General features: G+C 39.5%; 6 protein-coding genes across 6 annotated transcripts; all 6 read right to left on the bottom strand.

Annotated features, from left to right (window-relative positions):
• Positions 1 to 309: 309 nt before the first annotated feature.
• On the bottom strand, positions 310 to 1758 carry TM35_000081630 (uncharacterized protein; the record flags this gene model as incomplete). The annotated part of the gene is made up of 1 exon (XM_029024028.1): positions 310 to 1758. One exon carries the CDS (start codon positions 1756 to 1758, stop codon positions 310 to 312), a length of 1449 nt encoding a protein of 482 aa, XP_028884431.1.
• A 723-nt stretch (positions 1759 to 2481) lies between these two features.
• TM35_000081620 (putative trypanothione synthetase) lies at positions 2482 to 4491 on the bottom strand (the record flags this gene model as incomplete). Its single annotated transcript, XM_029024027.1, has 1 exon — positions 2482 to 4491. One exon carries the CDS (start codon positions 4489 to 4491, stop codon positions 2482 to 2484), a length of 2010 nt encoding a protein of 669 aa, XP_028884430.1.
• Positions 4492 to 5248: 757 nt separating this feature from the next.
• TM35_000081610 (putative ADP-ribosylation factor-like 2, arl2) lies at positions 5249 to 8224 on the bottom strand (the record flags this gene model as incomplete). Its single annotated transcript, XM_029024026.1, has 1 exon — positions 5249 to 8224. The coding sequence occupies one exon, from the start codon at positions 8222 to 8224 to the stop codon at positions 5249 to 5251; it is 2976 nt and encodes a 991-aa protein (XP_028884429.1).
• Positions 8225 to 8720: 496 nt separating this feature from the next.
• TM35_000081600 (uncharacterized protein) lies at positions 8721 to 11075 on the bottom strand (the record flags this gene model as incomplete). Its single annotated transcript, XM_029024025.1, has 1 exon — positions 8721 to 11075. One exon carries the CDS (start codon positions 11073 to 11075, stop codon positions 8721 to 8723), a length of 2355 nt encoding a protein of 784 aa, XP_028884428.1.
• Positions 11076 to 11706: 631 nt separating this feature from the next.
• TM35_000081590 (putative dispersed gene family protein 1 (DGF-1)) lies at positions 11707 to 15930 on the bottom strand (the record flags this gene model as incomplete). The annotated part of the gene is made up of 1 exon (XM_029024024.1): positions 11707 to 15930. One exon carries the CDS (start codon positions 15928 to 15930, stop codon positions 11707 to 11709), a length of 4224 nt encoding a protein of 1407 aa, XP_028884427.1.
• Positions 15931 to 16932: 1002 nt separating this feature from the next.
• Positions 16933 to 17940, bottom strand: TM35_000081580 (immunodominant antigen; the record flags this gene model as incomplete). Its single annotated transcript, XM_029024023.1, has 1 exon — positions 16933 to 17940. One exon carries the CDS (start codon positions 17938 to 17940, stop codon positions 16933 to 16935), a length of 1008 nt encoding a protein of 335 aa, XP_028884426.1.
• Between the last annotated feature and the right edge of the window lie 1457 nt (positions 17941 to 19397).

Here is a 19397-nt window from a genome sequence, read left to right as displayed (position 1 = left end):
CCGATCAACTACTTTCAAGCACGCTGCACTTGATGATGAGAAATAACACAAAAAGAACACATACGCAAACACAAAAAATAAAAAAAAATAGAGAAATAGAAAAAGAAAAAAAAAGAAGAAAAAAATAATATGAACACCTCAGCTGAACCAAAAGAAGAGGAAGAAAGAAAAAAAAAAAACGCAATTGATCTTCAAAACATATCACGAACGGTAAAAACAAAGAAAAAAGGGGTAATATATATATATATATAACGTTTAAAGATAATTTTTACTCGATGTGTTCTACCACCCCCCAGGGTGATAAAGATATCAACAAATCTGCTGGTTCCCATTCTTCACATGCTGCTCCAACAGCTGTATCATTTCTAACTCTGACTTCAATGTTCTCTGTAATAGTTTTCTACGAACCTGATCAGAGTCCTGTGTTAAATAAGTTTCAGCAGCTTCTAACTGCAGAAGTACAGCCTCTGCTCGCATTGAAAGGACTCTCAAGATTAACTCTACAACCTGATTCGTTCGCTCAACCTGCCAATCACGATTTATAGTATGAACTAGCTTTTCAAATTTAGCAGATTCTACCGTCATAAGGTAAAAGACATTAAACAGAGTTTGAATTTCTTTCATAGTAGTCTCTGGTAATATACCATTACTATCATCATTATCACCATTTGATTTATCATCATCTTTAGATAAATTTAGACGAGAAATGTAAAAACCTTCATCATAAAGAAGCCCAAGACGTTGAAGCCATTCCACACGTCGTTGAATAGTGTTTGAATTCATTACAAGTGAAGAAGAAGAAGTAGAAGAATTCTTCTCCATTGTAAGAATTGAAGTCATTTCAGCAATGACATCTACAGAAAAACGCAACATATCCTCTTTTAGTATAGAATCTGTGACAAATTGAAATTCAATAGCAAATCTTGATGCACCAATTCGTCCATATGAACAGAATACTTGTTCTCCACGACGAAGATCACGTGTGGTGATAACACAAAAGTTCATAGCATGTTTCCTACCACCTCCACGAATTTCAAATTTTGCATTTCCAGTAGTAGAGTGATTAATAATATCTAAACCAGGAAGTAAGTAAGGACCTTCACGACCTTCAATCTGCTCACGGTGAAAGTTACGTGAGAAGACCTGTGCCAAACACTCACAAAAGAGAGCGAGTGTAGCATGTTCTTCTGGCCAGTATTCTGGGTATTGCCGTATAATTTTCTGTGCGGCCTCCCAACGCTCTGCTAGTTTCATATCACGCAGTTGCTGTGATATTCCTGTCCACCTCATTGAGACTCCCGTTGTTGTTGTTGTTGAAGTGCCAGCAACGTCTGAAGTGAGTCCAAACACCTTTGCAGCTTCTGTATTCTCCCTTGCGGTTACTGCCTCGTAGAAGAAGTGATCTGGCATGCGTGGACATGCTTTCATCCACGACATCCACGGGGACTTTGGCCGCACGGCTTCTGCCATCAGTCGCAGCACCACGTGGAGGACATTGTCTGTGATGTGTGCCTCTTCCAACGCCTTTATGCACGGGGCCTCTGAGCTCTCCGGCCGCGCGTAGGGGGAGATGCTGCTGGCGAGTGGACAGCCCACAACAACAGTGCCTGCGGGCAGTTGTGTGCGTGCAAAGACGCCGAGGCCCATTGTTCGCGTTGGCACGAGAAACGCCACGTCGGGGTGGAGGAACACACCGCGTCGCTTCGCCCACGCGTGAAAGGCGGGCGGAGAGTGGTCGGTGCCAAAGCACAGAGACATCCGCAGAGGAAGAATGAGAGAGTAAAGGAAGAAGGGGATAGGGGAATAAAATGGGAAAGGAAAAGTCCTTGGTACTTGTAAAGAAAAAAGGGGGTAATGAAGAAGAAGAAAAAGAAAATATATATATATATCAAAAGAATAACAAGAAATAATAGTGACAACAGAATGGATAATCCGAGATACAGTGAAGAGGTTTTAATTTGTTGTTGTTGTTGTTCTTCTTCTTTGGGTTATCAAAGAGGATGTGCCTTCTTTTTTTTTTTGTTTGTTTATTTGCATCTTTGCTTCAGTTAGTAACGCTCCTTAGGTTGATTGTCAGAAAAATGACACCCTGTTTAAATGCAATGTGGTCACACCACGGCAACTCTTACTATTGGGTAGTATTGTAAACCGTAGAGAACCATATGCCAAATGGAAATCAAAAAGAAATTCTTAAAAAAAAAAATAGACCAATAATAATAATAATAATAATAATAATAATAATAATAATAATAATAATAATAATAATATAATTACAATATTATTAAAAACAGCAACACAAATACGTGCAAAGGAAAACAAAAGTAAAAAGTAAATGCACCTCTCAAGATATTTCTGTTTTTTGTTTTCTTTTTTCTTTTGTTTTGAATTGATTTCATTGCTGCATTTTTATTCTCTCTTGATGTTTTTTTCTGGTTTTTCGTTTGTTTTTTCTTCCTTTCTTCTTCTTCATCTTATTCTCATCTAATAAAACGCATACATGAGTCCAGCAATGTTACCATCTGGATCGCGACCTGTACAACAGCTGACAGCGAAGTTCACAAGAACTGTTTCTCCTCTGGCGCTACGTGATGTGACTCCCTCTGAAAGGGGAAGCGATAAGTGACAGCGGCGGCAGGAGTCCTTAAACTCATGAACATCACGTTCCCACATATCTGGTGGTTGTTTAGGTGATGCGTACTCATATAGGCGGCGACTGATATCAAAGAATTTGCTGCTAGTGCTATTCAGTGATTTTGCTGTTGGACGAATTTTACCGCTGCAAAGTAGTGACCAAAGAGGTTTTGCAAATACCACATCCGAGTGTGGATCAAGGGCTGCTTGACGAAGTGCAGAAAGTCCCTCATATTTTCCTTCAGTTTTTGTACCTGAATGGGATGCCGCAATTATATCCGACCACTCTGTAATACAAAAACAAAAGTCAATCTGTAATTTCTTTCCAGCCTCCAGAGATGCATAAAGTTTAGAATGCTTAGATTCATATAAAAGTTGTGATTCATCCACTATAAGTGTAGGATACTTAAAAGCTTCACAGTATTCTATAATAATACTTATAATATTATCTACAGTATCATTAGAATGATGTGAATTTTTTACAATTGTAAATCCATTACGCGGTCCACGTACCCCTTCCACATCTTTAACATAACGAGAAAAATCCACACGACACTCTGACATCATTGAACCACTCACTTCAGGTGATAATGCTTGATGTAAAAATTTATTATATGTTTCGCGACAAGCACGGGGCCCTGCAAGTTCAGAAATAATTTTAGGGGTACCAAAATTAACTTTTTCAATAAGCCATCCTTCATCGTGTGGATTTCCAATCTTCATAACATTAACCTCAAAACCACTATCAAGTTTCATTGTAGACTCTTCCGCCAAATTAAGACAAAAAGTTGTATTCGCAAGCATATGTACTTCACCAAGATTAAATTCACGACGCATAGCTGCAATTACAGTAATATCAAAACCAAAGTGAGCCGCAAGGGCACGATCCATTTCTGCTTCACCTTCACAACCTTCTAATATTGAAGCTTCCATAACATCTAGAAGCGTCTTTGGTGCTTCCATAAGGTCTGCCCCTAATGGATTCGTTGGGAGAGCGTTAAACCCAGCACTCAAACGATGTCGATTAAATAAAAATTGCAGAGTAACACGAATAATACGTGAAAAAGCTGTTGTAGCGCCTATTAATGCTTCTCCAGTGCCTTGACGAAATATATAGAGAGTACGAATAGCACATGAATCATCTGGTAGTGTGAATTGCCAAAGAGATGGATGATCCATGTTTTCCACTGGTGTAGAACGAACACTTAATTGTTCTGGAATAGGACAAATCTGTTTATGAATAAGTTTACGCTGTGGAACTCCAGGGTAGGACATCCATCCAAGACAATCCACACCACTTTCTCCTTCTTGCTCCTTCAGATACCAATATCCATCAGAGGTCTGTTCAAGATGAATATAACGCGATACACAACACTCACCATCAAGGTAATCAGGGCTTGGAGAGAAAAAAGGGAAAAAAACATGATTCTGTTCAGCAATACCCACTTTTCCATCATCTCCCACGTACGATATAACGCCAACATGACCCCATGGCATATGTTGTCGATGATATGGGTAAACAATAATATCACCAGGAGCAGGACGACGTTCAGATTTCCCATTTGGATGAGCGTTAAAATTATATGTAACTCCAGTCTCTACGTGTGTTATAGTAGTCATTTTAAATATCTCACTCGCACGTCCACAAGAACCAAATATACATCCAGTTGTGAGAAGGAGAAAGCGTCGGGCAAACTCCACACATTGGTAGCGAAACCCAGTGTACACTACATAATCCACATAATTGCTCTCACCACTGAAAAATCCATCATCACGATTAGAACTCGCTACAACGCCTCTAAAACTTCCTTGTTTCTCACCATACGGTAAAGGACAACCACTTGGTTTAGCTTTATCCATGCTCATTATCTACAAAAAAAAAAAAAGAAACAAACAAAAAAAGAGCAAAATAAAAAAGTACATTCATCTAATAGTGAAGGCAGAACAATATATATATATATAAATGGAAACAATCCACAAGGACATGACAACAACTACAAATTAAAATTAAAAAAAAAAAAAACCTTCTATATCCATAAATAACGGGTGTACCTCATTTATCATTTATATTTTTGTACTATTGCATATGTGTGGACATGTACGTACTTGTGCGATATCTTGCAAGACTCTACACACACCGCAACCGTAGAGCTTCAATCATACGTACAGTGACAGTGAACCAAAGAAAAAAAAAGAAGGTATACGATCACAGAATAACGGCAACAAAAAAAAAAAAAACCCAAAAAAAAAAAAAGAAAACACGAAAGGAATGTCTTCTCTTCTCTATTACATAGATGAATTAACAATGAAACACAAGCACATAAACACACATATACACACAGGTAAAGAGATACAGAGATACAGAGATACAGAGAGAGAGAGATCTTATTACANAAAAAAAAAAAAAAAAATGGAAAACAAGAAAGGAATCTCTTCTCTTCTCTCTTCCATAGTTGCATTAACAATGAAACACAAGCACATAAACACACATATACACACAGGTAAAGAGATACAGAGATACAGAGATACAGAGAGAGAGAGATCTTATTACATATATACACCGACAAGATATACACCCCTTTTTCCTCCTTCTTCTTCCTCTTCTCTCTCCCATGGACTAAAGTCTCCATCCCATAGACATGGAGAGTCGCTGCATCATGGCTTCTGCGGCGCCTACTTGTTTCGGTTTCCGCGGTCTTCGATCTGGCGGGGATATCTGGCGTAGATACGCACTGAGATCTTGCAGTGCAGATGTGAGAGACGACGGTGCGGTGCGATTAGCGGAGCTCACAACTGTGATATCGCATGTGCCGACGAACACACGACGATCGGGGTGTCGACGTCGTACTTTATCGAGTTTAACGGCTGTTTCCAAGTCTGCGAGTGTTGGAGTGCCGCGGGTGCCGCTGCGGTAGTTGTTAAACACAATCACCAGCGGGAGTGTTTTGAAATGATTCGTAATAGCGAGAAGATATTCCGCAGCATCTTTATAAGTTCGCCGCTGCATACTGTCTACTACAAAGATAAGAAAATCAATAGACTCCATGCGTTCCACGTAGTAGTGCCAATTCTCACGAAAACTTTCACGGCCGCCAAGTTCATTCATAGCAAACACCCATTCCTCAAATGCCACTACCCGCTGCGATAAACCAACGGTGGGAATGGTGGACTGTGCATATCCCTTGACAGAATTAAGAATAAGTGTCTTTCCAACACTTTCTAATCCCGCTACAAATCCAACACGCCACGCTAAAAGAGCAATTCTCGCCTCGCGTGGAAGCAAATAATTAAGGGCTACATGTGAAACACACTGAAAATCATATATTCGATCAGATAAAGTTCGAGGGACATCTTCATTGGATTGAGAAATCGGTTCATTTCCCGGTCCTGAAGATATTTTTCGTCGCTCTTGCGCATACTGCTGCAACAACTCTCGTAGACCAACCTCATTCTCTTCATATTCACACAATTCATACAATAACTGTACAGCCGCATCCAGATGTAAACAACTTACCATTTCACCTCCAATCGTTTGACTATACATAGCACGTAATCTTCGTAAATTAGCAATAAGTACACGTGCTAAATCATGTTTTCGAATTCGTCGTCCATCAAATGCGGCTTCAAGAGCATTAATAGCCTCACGAATAGCATCTGCACCAATCTTAAGATTTACAGATGCACCTTGAGAATCATACACTATATTTACTACTCGATGAATATCAAGAACTTGTGTTTCTGCACTACGTTCAAACGCCACGGCATCTCCTAAATCATCACTAGGAGATGAAGACCATGAACTGGAATCATCACCATTTATTTGTTCTACTGGTGTTTGAGTATTGCATAACTCCCGTTCACACCAATCTTTAAATGTAGTGACGAGTACAGATGGAAAAACAAATAAATTACGTGTTATTCCATATGCTTGATTTATTTGTGGTACAGGTCGGTGTCGACATATAACATCCATCATGGCTTTTTGAGTTGATTCTACAGAACATACAATGCAATCTGTAAGAATACCTTGTCGAAATCTTAATTCTGGTAATGTCGTCATACTTCCTGGTATAAAAGGAACAAAATCCACCACAATAGAGTATACATTTTTAAACATTACAGCAAAAGGATATACTGTACCATCAATTGGGGAATCTATTCCAGACATTAATTGTTCAACGCTCTCTAATCGTTCCAAATAAATATTAGTACAAGAAGTAACTAATTGTGATAGGTTACGTTGTTTTAATGGAACATTTATTTGTGCACAAGAAAGAAGAAGATTTTCCCATAAAAATTTTACACTTTTTTCTCCTCCTAATACTTGAGAAAATGCAGACTTACTCTCACTTAATCGTCTGCTAAGATCTGCTAAAAGAATAACTTCCACAAGTTGATCACGTAATGTTTTACTTACTACACGCGGTTGACGGTACGCTTCAAGATATTTTGAAGTTATTAATACCGCACGTCGACAACGTCTTTGATATTCTACAGTTGTTACTACAGAAAGATCTGGAGGTCTATCCGCATTTACGGTAACTTCATCAAGAGTAATAGCTATACCAGAAACATAATCACCAATGTATTTAATATATTGCACATCATCATTTGAACCTTGTGAACGTTTAAAATCTTCAGCAACTTCTACAATTTGCATTTCTACAGAACGTAAGAAATCTTCATGCACATAACGATGTAAATATCTTCCTACACGTTCAGTATCCCGCATATTTTGTCCCCATTGAAACGTAAAGGAAAAACTTTTTTTAAGTCCAAGTAATTCACCAATTTCACGACATACAGCCATACATTTTGGGTTTGTACTAATCCATCCTTCAATACGTGGATCACGCCAAACATGTGATTGAGTCATGTCTATAATATCAATAGGATCAGCAACATTAAAGCGAACATGTCCAAATATATCACGAGTAATTAATACTTGAAGTACAAGACTACTTGTACTAGGATCATATTGAGGTCCACAACGTGTTTGAGAATCTGCAGAAGCTACTGTAACTATATATCGACGTGGAATTTCCATATCACCACCATATGTATGAACTACTTCTGAAATGGTTTCAATAGCAGCATCTACTGCATCTACTAAATACTGTAGAATATCATCAGGAATATCACTTAGTCTCGCAACGGTAAGAGTTATACTTACACCAAGTAACCGTTCTGCTGTTAATGTTCGTCGTTGCGCAACACGCAAGACATTTTGATCATGATTATACGCTGAATTCCTTTTAATAAGTCTCATTATAGCATTATACCATCGGTCTCTATCTTCTATTGAATTCAGTCGAAATTTAATATTACGACCTTTTCGTAGCTGTAAAGCAAGGCCAAAAAATTTATTTTGTTTTCCACCAGAGAACACTACACCGCGAACATCTGAAGCATCAAATTTCGTTTGTGGAAAAGGTTCCTGATCGTTCTTGTACACTTCAAGACGAGCCTGAGACTCATCAACTACCCAAAAACGTTTCTTGTACATCATAAAGGATGTTCTACCCTTTTCGTATGCAGAACGCACAACACCCATGACATTTCCCTCTTCCTGCTGTGCTTGCTGCTGATCCATCTCCGTGCAGCAACGCCAAGGTTCACAACAGAAAAAACAAAAAAAAAAATAGATATATATATATATATACTCTACGTTTGCCTTGTTATTATTGAAGTTAAAATAAATATCAAACAAAAAAAGAAAAAGAAAAAAAAAAGGATGCCAAAATACACAAAGTTCCAGAGAGAGAAACAATAATAATAAAAAAAAAAAAAAATACACAGAGGTTAGCAATAAAGAAGAATTATTTTTATCTGCAACTGCAGGATTCACATGCGTACCTTGTTAACACGCAGAAACACAAACACAAAAACACACAAATCCAACTGAGCAAAGAAGCGCAAGGATACTCCAAGGGAGTCTTTCCTTCTTTTTTTTTTTTTTTGTTTCCTTTTCACAGTGGTAGAGAAAGACACAAAGAGGAGAAAAGAAAGAAAAGAGATAAATAGTCTTCCTTTATATTTTTTTCTCCCTCCTCCTCCCTGTGCAATTTCCAATTCTCTTCCCCATCTGCTTACGCTTTCCTCTTTGCAAAGAGTCTTGTGCGACGCTTCGCCGGCTGCACAAACTCCTGTACCGCCTTCAACGTCTCTTCCGTTGCGTACGTCGCCTCAAACCGCCGCCACTCCGCCACGACGGGGTTGAGAAGAAATTCCCCCCAACGCCGTCGTTGTTGCACCGCGTCGAAGCCGGCATTCTCGTCCATACCGCCGAGTTGTTGTTGTAATGCCGATCGCTCCCGCTCCACCATTGTGCGGAATACTGTACGCATCCAATCCACACTCGCTGCATCATACACACCATTGCGTTGAGTGGGGACGATAAGAAATGAGGCAACGGCACTCACCGCCTCTGCAAAGCGGGCAACCGCTGGGGCGAGAACATCTGGTATTCGCTCCGGTGGTGGAGAAAGAACTCCACTGGTCGCCTCCGCCTTTTCCCTCCAGCGAAGTGCCTCATACTTATAATCATCCCATACAGAGTCTAGCAAGTCACGATATAACTGCAATAGGGCCTCTTTCTCTGTGCTTTCTTTAGCTACAGTATTATTATTGTTATTTTTATTATTCTGTAATTTCTTCTGTTCAGCCCGAATCATTCGTCGTTTCATAGCCAAACGACGTGCCCATGCCTGATCTACTTTACCGAGTACTTCATAGCGATCCGACATGGATTGTGCAGCTCGTGCAGCAGCAGTGAAGGATCGAATACAAGCAAGACGTAAAGCATCTGCTCGATGAAATTGTTCTTCTTTTTCCTCCATTTTTGCATACCCTTCCCATAGAGAATAATCTTGTGGAAATTGTTTAATAGCACTTTGATAAATCTCACGACTCCGTTGCATACAGTCACTACGGCTTAACTCACCAGCTACGCATGCCTTTTCTTCAAGTAGCAAAGCTGCTTCAAACACATCAGGACAAGCTGAAATATGAATAGCAGCACCAAGAATCTTGCGACCCTGCGCGTATGCACCATGACGCTGCTCAAGAGCGGCAGCCTCTATCCATAATTGTGGACATGATGCCGTAGTAAATGGAAATTCACGAATACAAGTAGCTAAAGCTGTACGTGCAGCATTAACATCATAACATTCTACACGACGTGCATATTCTATTACTAGAAGAGCCTTTCGCTGTGCTGCCAGAGGATTTTTTACACCATTAATACGGATACCAATTGCTATTTCTAGACACTTCAATGCTTCTTTCCAGAGTGCTTCCTCATTTGTATCAATAATCATATTGTCATTGTTATTATTATTACCGTTATACTTCTTGCTACTCTGAATTGCAGCATCACGTAGGATAAGATACTGAGATACATGCGCGTCAAAGTCTGTAGGATCACGGAGAATTCGTTGTTGATACATTGCTTTAGCAACCGCAACCGCAACAGTTTCATAATTTGATCCATCTCCGTAAAGACGTTCAAATCGACTATAGGCTGCGAATACCTTGTCTAGAACAGAAGCAGATTTACAATCCCGTAATAGTCGATGATACACATCTCGTGCTTCTTCATATTTTTTAGAACTCACAAGAGCTTCTGCTAACGCCAATGGAATTCTGCAATCCTTTTCACCATTAATATACTCTTCTGGAAGTGACTCCATTGCGGTCATAAAAACCTTAATCGCCCTATCTGCAGAATTTAAAACATTTAATTCAGTCATTCCATAGAATAACCATTCCTCCACAGTAGCATATGTTTCCACATATCGACGCATCACATCTCTACACGCCTCATTACGTTGACATTGAGCCTCAAATAACACGAAAAGTTCCCATGCGCAATGTGGTGGTGTTGGTCCGGATAGCCAACGATTAAAAATATCCCGCACTTTACTATCCTGTCCTGCTGCCTGTTCAAATACTAAATACTTTAGCCATAGATCCGTAGCGGATGGTAGGGCAGTAACTCCACGATCCCACACTGCCCGTGCGTGATTAACAAATCCGTGTTCTTCTTCTAACTCTGCGTAGTCACGCCAAAGTGCAGGAGAAGTACCATGGATGGCAACTGCCCGTTCCAACACACTGCGCATACGAACGAAATCTTTTTGCTGCGCCTCCCAACGGGCGTACTTCACCCAATTTCCAAGAAAGCTGTAACCACGTTTAACTCGTTCCTCTAATTCGGCCCGTGTCTTTTGACGATACAAAGCAAGTTCTTCCGCACTGTTAATTACAACTTTCGTACTATCGTTTCCTGGGTCTGTTAGGCGTTGCATATCTTGTGCCTGTTCAATGAGTTGACTTGCGGTGAGTTGTGTAGTCGCCGCACGGGCATCACGGAAGACAGAGCGACGCCGCAGCGCAGCATCTGCGGGACCCATGTACTCCCTATTGTGTTTACCACGTTTCATCGTGGTCTATTTATGAAGGAAATAAAAAAGAAAAATAAAATAAAATAAATAAGAGAGAACAGAATTTAAAAGAAAAAAAAATAAGAAAAAAAGAAGAAAGAAAGAATAGATACCATAAGAAAAAATATTAAATATAAATGCAGTTATGCTCATCAATGAAAAAGTTTGTAAAGGTAACTATAATTTCATGATGCTGAGCGATACGGCTCTCTGCACTCATGCAATAATAATAATAAAAAAAAAAAAAATCGCATGATTAAGAAATATCTTCTCTTCACCCTGATTTCTTTCTTTCCTGCTTTCCTGCTTTTCTTTTTTTTTCTTTTCTTCTGTCTTTTCTTTTTCTTTCTTTTTTAAATGCGATCATTCACATGACCTTAACACCTCATTCTGAGACCGTCTATCTCTCTTTCAAATGACAAGACGTGCTTCTAGTTCATACCATCACGTTTCTTCACAACTCATATATGTGATTTTCTTTTCTTTTTTTTTTTCTTCTTCACTCTTCCTCTTTTTCTTCATGTTTCCCTTCTTTCATTGAATGAACCTTTCCTCATTTTCTTTCCTTTTTTTTTCTTTCGTTCTTTTTTTTTTTTTTTTCTTCCCTTCTTTTTTTTTCTTTTTAAATACGCTACGCCATCTTCAACTTGTTTCTCTTTAATTCCTCAAAGGCCCGCAAAAATGCCTCGGCCACAGACCTTGCCTGTTCAAGAGAGGGATGCTCCAGTAAAGATGGAGTCTCCAGTAGTTCACGCGCCCTGCAGGCCATTGGATCAAACACTCCAGCCGTCATGGAGGCATCGCAGAGTTCATCACTCCTCTCACTAGCGTACAAAGCGTCCATGAGAACAGTCGTCCCAATGCGGAGACTATCTACCAATGGTACCCATGGCTGAGCAGCAGTAACAGTATCATGGCAAATATAGTTATTTTTGTCCATATTACTGCTATTTTTATCAGAACTATCTGCAGCATTTAATGAAGGTTCATCATCTATTTCTTCATTCTTTATTCTTTTAGAATCCATTGTTAACATTCGTTTATGAAGCAGTGTTTCAAAAACTTCAAGTAATGCTTGCATTGCCTCATAACGATTTAATCGTTCAAGTGCACAAAGGAGAGCTGGTAGTGCCTTTTCATAACTATAAGTTAAAGCTGCTATCACAGTATTTCGCAAAGGACCAAACCTATTAGATGGTGAAGAAACCTCTTTACAACCTTCAATCATTTCATACCATTCTTCAAGTGCTTCCTCATCCGTTTTGTAATTTGTGCACATCATAAGATCCAATACATGTTCCCGTAAAACAACACTAACATCATAACCGGCCATCTCTGCAAAACGTCGAGCTTCAGTCCAAAAACGTGATTCCATTAGAACTTCAACAAATCTTTTCACCGCAGCTGCATGTGTTGACATTGGTGTATCTTCTATCCATAAATCAGTACAATCCACACGTCGATCTGCTTCCAATAATTTCTTTTCACAAAATGCTTGATAATGACGACGACGCAACCAAGGTAAATATTCTCTTGTTAAAGGTCCTTTAGGAGGTACCACTTGCTCTGGAGCACGTGATGAAGTAGGAGAACCATACGCTGCATATAATGATAAATCCCTTTCTTCCTGTTGAATCTGTAAGGGTGCAGTAGGTGCAATTAACTCAACTGCCGTTACTGCAAGGGCAGTTAATTCAAGCACAATCTCTACAGCACCTGCACGAAATAAAGAACAACGGATAACAGTAGCAAGATCTGTCATCATACGAGCAGCTTGACCATAAGCGTGTCGCTTACAAAGATAACGGTAAAGTCCTATTGCTGAACGCAAACGTGTTAAATCTGCTTGCTTTGATGCCGATTTTGTTGTTAATCGTGCAGTGTAAGCATACCATTTGGATGTGAGAATACTGTCTAAATGAGCACTAGTATGTGCGAGTGAAACAATAATCTCAATAAAATTCTGTGAAGAAGAGGCCAATTCCACCACTTCTCCCACAACCTGCATTACCTGCTCTGTGTACATAGCACTCATATCCAGTTCATCTGCACAATTTAATACTTCTTCAAGAGAAAGAAAGATATCCGTAAAATTTGGTTCATCTAAACTAGCTCGAGCAAGAAACATGTGTGTCTCAAGACGAAGTTCTATAAGAGCTCGACGTAGTCGTGTAAAATCTTTTCCATTAGCAAATAGTACATATTGTTCAAGTTCTCGTAATTCATTTAGGAATAATTCTCGTACTAATGTACTATCTACACTTGAATGATAGGTACCACTTGGATAAATAACACGACGGAGAAGTGCCACACGATACACCTTAGCAATAAGAGAAGTATCCGTAAGCAATAATTGCCATTCCTCTACAGTTACATTATCAAAAGCTGTACGAAGTGTTCCACCTCTGTTAAATACAGCAAGTCCACTATCAAGAATAAGAGGTACAGCTATATTAGCTGGTAGACTTGATAGATGAAAAGATGCTGATAAGCACATGGAACGAATTTGTCCAGAACGTGCTGTTCGTCCAACATCAAGTTCTCGAATAATACGAAAATGTTGTAAACAAGGATAACGACGAGATAAGAGATTACACCATGTTGCACAGGCTCTCATTCCAAGTGCTTTATCACACTCTCGAAGTCGATTAGCCACATGTACTGCAAATATCACATCATTTCCATCATTTTCATCTTCTGTATTAAACTGTAATAATAATTCAAGAACATCAGCTATAACAGTTTCTTGTACATTAGGAGTTATAGTAGCAGTAAAAGGTCCTGCAACTCCTACAGCATGATATGCTGCAGAAAGGAACTCTAAAATAATACGAACACGTGGTAATTCTAGGCTAGTAGAGTATCCTAGTCGAGATCCAATCCATCCAATGTAAGAACAAATGATATAAGCTATCCGAGAAAGTAAATCTCGAGAAATTGTATGTTGAACAAATCTTCGAGAAAAACTACAAAAAGAATTTTGTCGTGAATAAAGTTTAAAGTTTGTTGATGCATGTTTAAGAGCTGTTTTCATCGCTGTATCATCCACAAAACCAGATGGAGCATAACCCTGTAGATGAGCTGCACTGCGTAAAAGTTGAAATCCTCCCAATGTGAGAGCGACTGGAACACTTTGCACTGTACTAATAAGAAGTGCAGCGAGGTTATCTGCACCATCTGCACATGATGCTGCTAATTCCACACCTTCGTCAAATGCCGCAGTATCTGTACAAAGAGGATGATTCACCTCTTCTGAAACCACAGCAGGAACCAAATGAATAGAAGGAAGTGGTAAAGCATTGCGAGTAGCAGGTACAACAGGTCGTCCTACTGCAAAAGCAGACTCCAATAATCGTTCAAGAGGACTCATTTCAGAACTTAAAACATGAGCTCGTACACCTTCTTCTGAGTTTTCAATTAGTACTAGTTCATCTTTTACACAAGTAAGAGCATGTAGAGGACGTGAATGACAAAAGAAAACGTCTACCTTCTCTAAAAGTAAACGAGCTGAAACAACACGTTTATTACGTATTTCTGCTTCCACTTCATCTTTTGCCGTAATTATCTGTAAAAATCCTGACAGACCTTGTTGAGTACTGTGTAGAAGAGAACCAACAGAAAGGGATGAACGTACACAACCATCTTCTTCTGCAACTGCAGACCAAAGAATAGCAAGTTGTTCTGATTTTACAGCAACACATCCCATTGGTGAACTGGTTGCCACAGGTGGTAAAATTGACATGGATTGAGCAGGAGGAAGAATTCCACCATTAGCATTAATAGGAATACGCGACCAAGTACAATGACAAACTTCTTTTCCTCCAAAGCATGTAACAACATGTACATCATCATCTAAGAAAGTAGACCATTGATACAGAACTCTGCAAGAAGAAAAATTTTCCATTGATAAAACACAAATAGAATCTGGGGCCACAGGACGCATAGAACTATCATATAACTCTAATGATCCATTAGAACGAAGAAGAAGAATATACTGTGTTTGTTGAACTGCACTGATAGATAAATAACGACATCCTTTCCTCTGTTTTCCATCCCATGGCCATGATGGAAGCCAAGAGGAAATACCACTGTTGCGTGAAGAATCCTTATTACCACCGTTTTGACTTTTTAAATCACGAAATTCTTCCTCTGTGAAAGTACCATCCTCAACAACTTCCACACGCCAAATGCTAATACCATTGGTGAGTGCAATTACAGAAAGTACTCCATCTGTTACTTTTTCTGGAGCTATACTTGCAAGAATACATGCAGAGACAGAAACTCCAATACTTTCATCAGTTTCATTTTCTCTCCCTGTATTTCCATTTCTTGAAGTCGGACTTCCTGTTTCACTTTCAAAAGATGTAGCCACTTGTGAAAGACGTGAAGTCAGCACCGTCTTTCCATCCGGTACCAATAACAAATGACTGTGTTGATCACTACTTCGCTGCAGTTGAACACGTAAGAGACCCACCTCAAGCATTGAAGTTACCCACGTAAGAGCAAATATCGTCTCTTCCCGAACATGTGTGACACCACAGGCAATAATAGATTCTCGTGGTGCGGGAATCTCCAGAGTCATCTTGCGGCAGCTATAACTGACATCACCGGGTGAATTGTTGCTGGTGAGCAGAATGCGTACTAGCGGTGCATCACGATCTAACCACCAGAGAAGTGTAGCCCGCAGTGATGGAACTGGAATAGATCCGCTGCAAAAAGTATCTTTTCCATAACTTTTAGTAAATGCAGTGACAGATCCCTGTACACTACTTTCATCAATGTGATGCTGCCGTGTTGTGCGCACATGCAGTGCACTACTAGCATCCACCTCATCGAAGAACAGCGTGCTTATCATCTCAGCTTCAGATAGTTCTGTATTAGTCTTATTGGTGGTTTGGTAGTGGGGAGGGAAAGGGAAAAAAAGGCTTTTCTGTGAAACGTGATGTTTTTCTCACGACTAGTTGGTGATCTTTTTACTCACTCGACTGGAACAAAAATTAAAAAAAAAAAAAACCTTCTCCCTTTATCTCTCTTTCTTTCTTTTTTTTTTTTTCGTTTTTGTTTTTCCCCAAAGAAAAAAACAACCACAATACACAGAAAGAAATAAAAATAAAAATAAAAAGAGTCGAGAAAAGCAAGAATAGAAGAATGAAAATTAATAAGAAAGGGTAGAAAGTGGGAAAGGGATGCATATAAGCAAACAATACAGAATCGAAAAAAATATAAAATAAAAAAAAACAACAACAACAACATGAGCACACATTTGAGACGCAAACAAATATTTCACATCCTGCGAGGACAGGAACAATTTTCTGGGGAACCAAGTAAAGGAAGATGGGGGAAGGAATATGAAGAGGCGTAAAAACCCTCCAAGATAGAGAAAATGACTGCGGCAGTGGCAACCACACACATATCTACCACCCCCCCCCCATCCCACAACTGAACGAGACCTTCTTTATATCATGTTGAATACATCGCATATAAGAAACACACAGATGCAAAAGAAAAGAAAAAAGGACACCGCAGATGTATACGGCTTCTAATACACAGAGGATCATACCCCACTTCTTAGTACATAGCACATAGAAAACAGGGAAAATATTACAATTAATATTTTTGTTGTTGTTGTTGTTGGCGTCGTCTGTAACAGACCACGAAGGAATACATCTCCAAGAGCCATCACTACCTCCATCTTGGTCCTAATACCCAGTCATTATATACAAAGTCGTATAATTTACATACATATATATATTATATACTATATATAATATTATTACTATAGTATAAAGAGAATCTATACAAATAAAAATAGCCATCTCTCACTCTTTGCTCTTCTTTCTTTCTTTTTTTTTTCTTATTATTTCTTTTCTCCTTCAATACACTCTTTCGATTCAGGAGAAGGGTTATTGTTACTCTGGTTTGCATCATCATTGTGTCGGCGTTTGACAGTTAAGCCAAACGCCCCAGAGCTCGCACTCTCTACTAATGCTGCACTTCCACTTGCATCGCTTTTGGTGTTACTCGCATGCTTAAGAAGAATTGTACCTGTCTTGCTCCGTATAATATTCTGCTGCAGTTCGAGTTCCCGTCTTACATTGACATAACGCTGCAGAAGCACGTCAAGCTCTCTTTTTCGCGCCCGTTCTAGCTCTAATCGGCGTCGCTCAATTTTAGTATCTAATACTTGACGTTCTTGCAGGTGTTTCTGTCGTAACAGTGCCTCTCGACGTTCAAATAGTTCCACCTTTGCCTGCATGAAACGTTCCGCATCTCTTGCCTCAAGTCGGTCCGCCTGTTGTTTTGTACGGTAGGCGCGTGCGTACTCACGTTGCTCGGCGAGGATATGTTCCACTGCGCGGGCATCCAGGAGTCCACGACTGCACTTTGCGGTACGTGGTGAGAGATCATTCATCTCTTGATAGAATGCCTGCAGCTCCGCATTCTGTCGCTCGAGTAGTGCTGATTCCATATCCAACTGCTGCTCCTCAAATGCATCAATGCGTTGGTTCCATACACGATGGAAAGCCTGAAACTCCTCTCGATGGGCGTCCTCAAGGGCATCCCGCTCCTGTTGCTGCTGTTCTGTGAGTCCCCGCACGTGCCGTGTCTCTTCATCTAGCCGTAAGTGTCGCAGCACCTGCTGGACGAGATCCGCCTCGACGTACTGGGCGCGTTCCTGGCAGGCCTGTCGGTATTCGCGGAGGGTGCGGACGTACTCGGCGGTGTTGGCGTCGTCGCGGTGGGCGTTGGCGGCGAGATCCTCGAGGGCGGCGCGGGCCCGCTGCTCCAGTCGGGCGAAGTGGTCGGCGGGCGGGGAGTCGGTCATCACGAGCGCCTCGCCAGAGTCCGACGGGGTCCCCGACATGGCAGAGAGATAAATAGAGATAAATAGATAAATAGATAGAGTGTGTGTTGAGATGGTTCTCCTTTGGTTTAGTCTCTCCAACTGAACGGACAGAAAAGAGAGAGAAAGGAGAATTAGAAGATGGAAGAGGAGGTAAACCAATCGGAGAATCACAGAGAATGGTGTTGGGTCTCCGCAGTCCTCGGAGGGTATCGCTTTATCCTCTTCTTCCCGCTGTCACCGCAAGACGCACCTGCAACACCAATCAGAGAGGGTGCCTTCTCCCTATCTAATCCTATATATATATGTAGCTGGAGATGATAAGAGATAATAAGAAGAATAAAAAGAAAAAAAGAAGAATTAACTCGAAAGTAAATATTCACACATATACAAATACAGTGTTAGACACATACACAGAGACAGGGAATGATATTAAAAAGAAAGAAATAAAGTGAAAAACATGCGAATATAATAGCCACAAAACAAAAAAACAGGAAGCAGGGGCAAATCAGCATAAATAAAGAAAACAATGTCCCCTATCAACAGTACAGTGGGAACGAATGAATCAACGGGAAAATAAAAGCCAAGCGCAATAAAAGAATGGGAACGAAAAAAAGAAAAAGAAAAAATGAAAACCGAAACAAGCATCTGAAATTTCTAAAAAAAAAAAAAAAAGCATCAACAACAAAACCACTCAGAACATAATTTTTTAGAGAGTATAAATAACTTCGTATCCACTGTTGGAATGGGAATTTAAAAAAAGTGTACAACAGTTTTCTTCTCAAAATACCTTTCTATTGCGTTAACTTTTCTTCCCCTTTAAACATTATTTTTTTTTTTTATATCCTCCTTCTCTCTTTTTTTTTTCTCTTCCGTGTCTTTCTATTGACGTTCTCTTTCACTGGGGGATCATTGGGAGATCCACGAAAAAAAAAGAAAGAATATATATATATATATTCACGACAGAGAAAAGGGAGAAAAACCAGAAAACATAAAAAAAAAAGATAAAACTGCACTCTCACGTCATTTATTATTCCCCGTCCTGTTCTGTTACTCACTCCCCCAAACCATAGAGTAAATAAATCCACGATAACAAGAGAAAAAAAAAGAAGGAAGAAACAAAGAAAGTTAACAAATACATAAAGAGAAAACAAAACAAAACAAAAAGACCTGTTAAACACTAAGAAAAAAAAAGGTCAACAACAGAAAAAAAAAAAAAGAAAGAAAGCTTAACGTTATCGTCTTTGCTTATTATCAATTGCATGGTGATCAAAAAGAACTAATGATGATTTTTACAGTGATTAAACAGAAACTATTACAACAAAAAAAAAGAAGGAAAAGCAAACATACAATAATGCATATATGTGTACATGCGTATATGTATAGATATTTGTAAAAACATGTTTATATACCCTTACATCCTTTCTTTTTTTTTTTCGTCTTTTTCCCAATATATATATATATATATATATATATAT

The sequence above is a fragment of the Trypanosoma theileri genome (assembly GCF_002087225.1).
Source record: "Trypanosoma theileri isolate Edinburgh chromosome Unknown TM35_Tth_8_V1, whole genome shotgun sequence".
In the NCBI taxonomy this organism is placed as follows: Eukaryota; Euglenozoa; class Kinetoplastea; order Trypanosomatida; family Trypanosomatidae; genus Trypanosoma; species Trypanosoma theileri.
The sequence above is the reverse complement of the archived record's forward strand: the minus strand, read 5'-3'. Positions and strand labels throughout refer to the sequence as shown.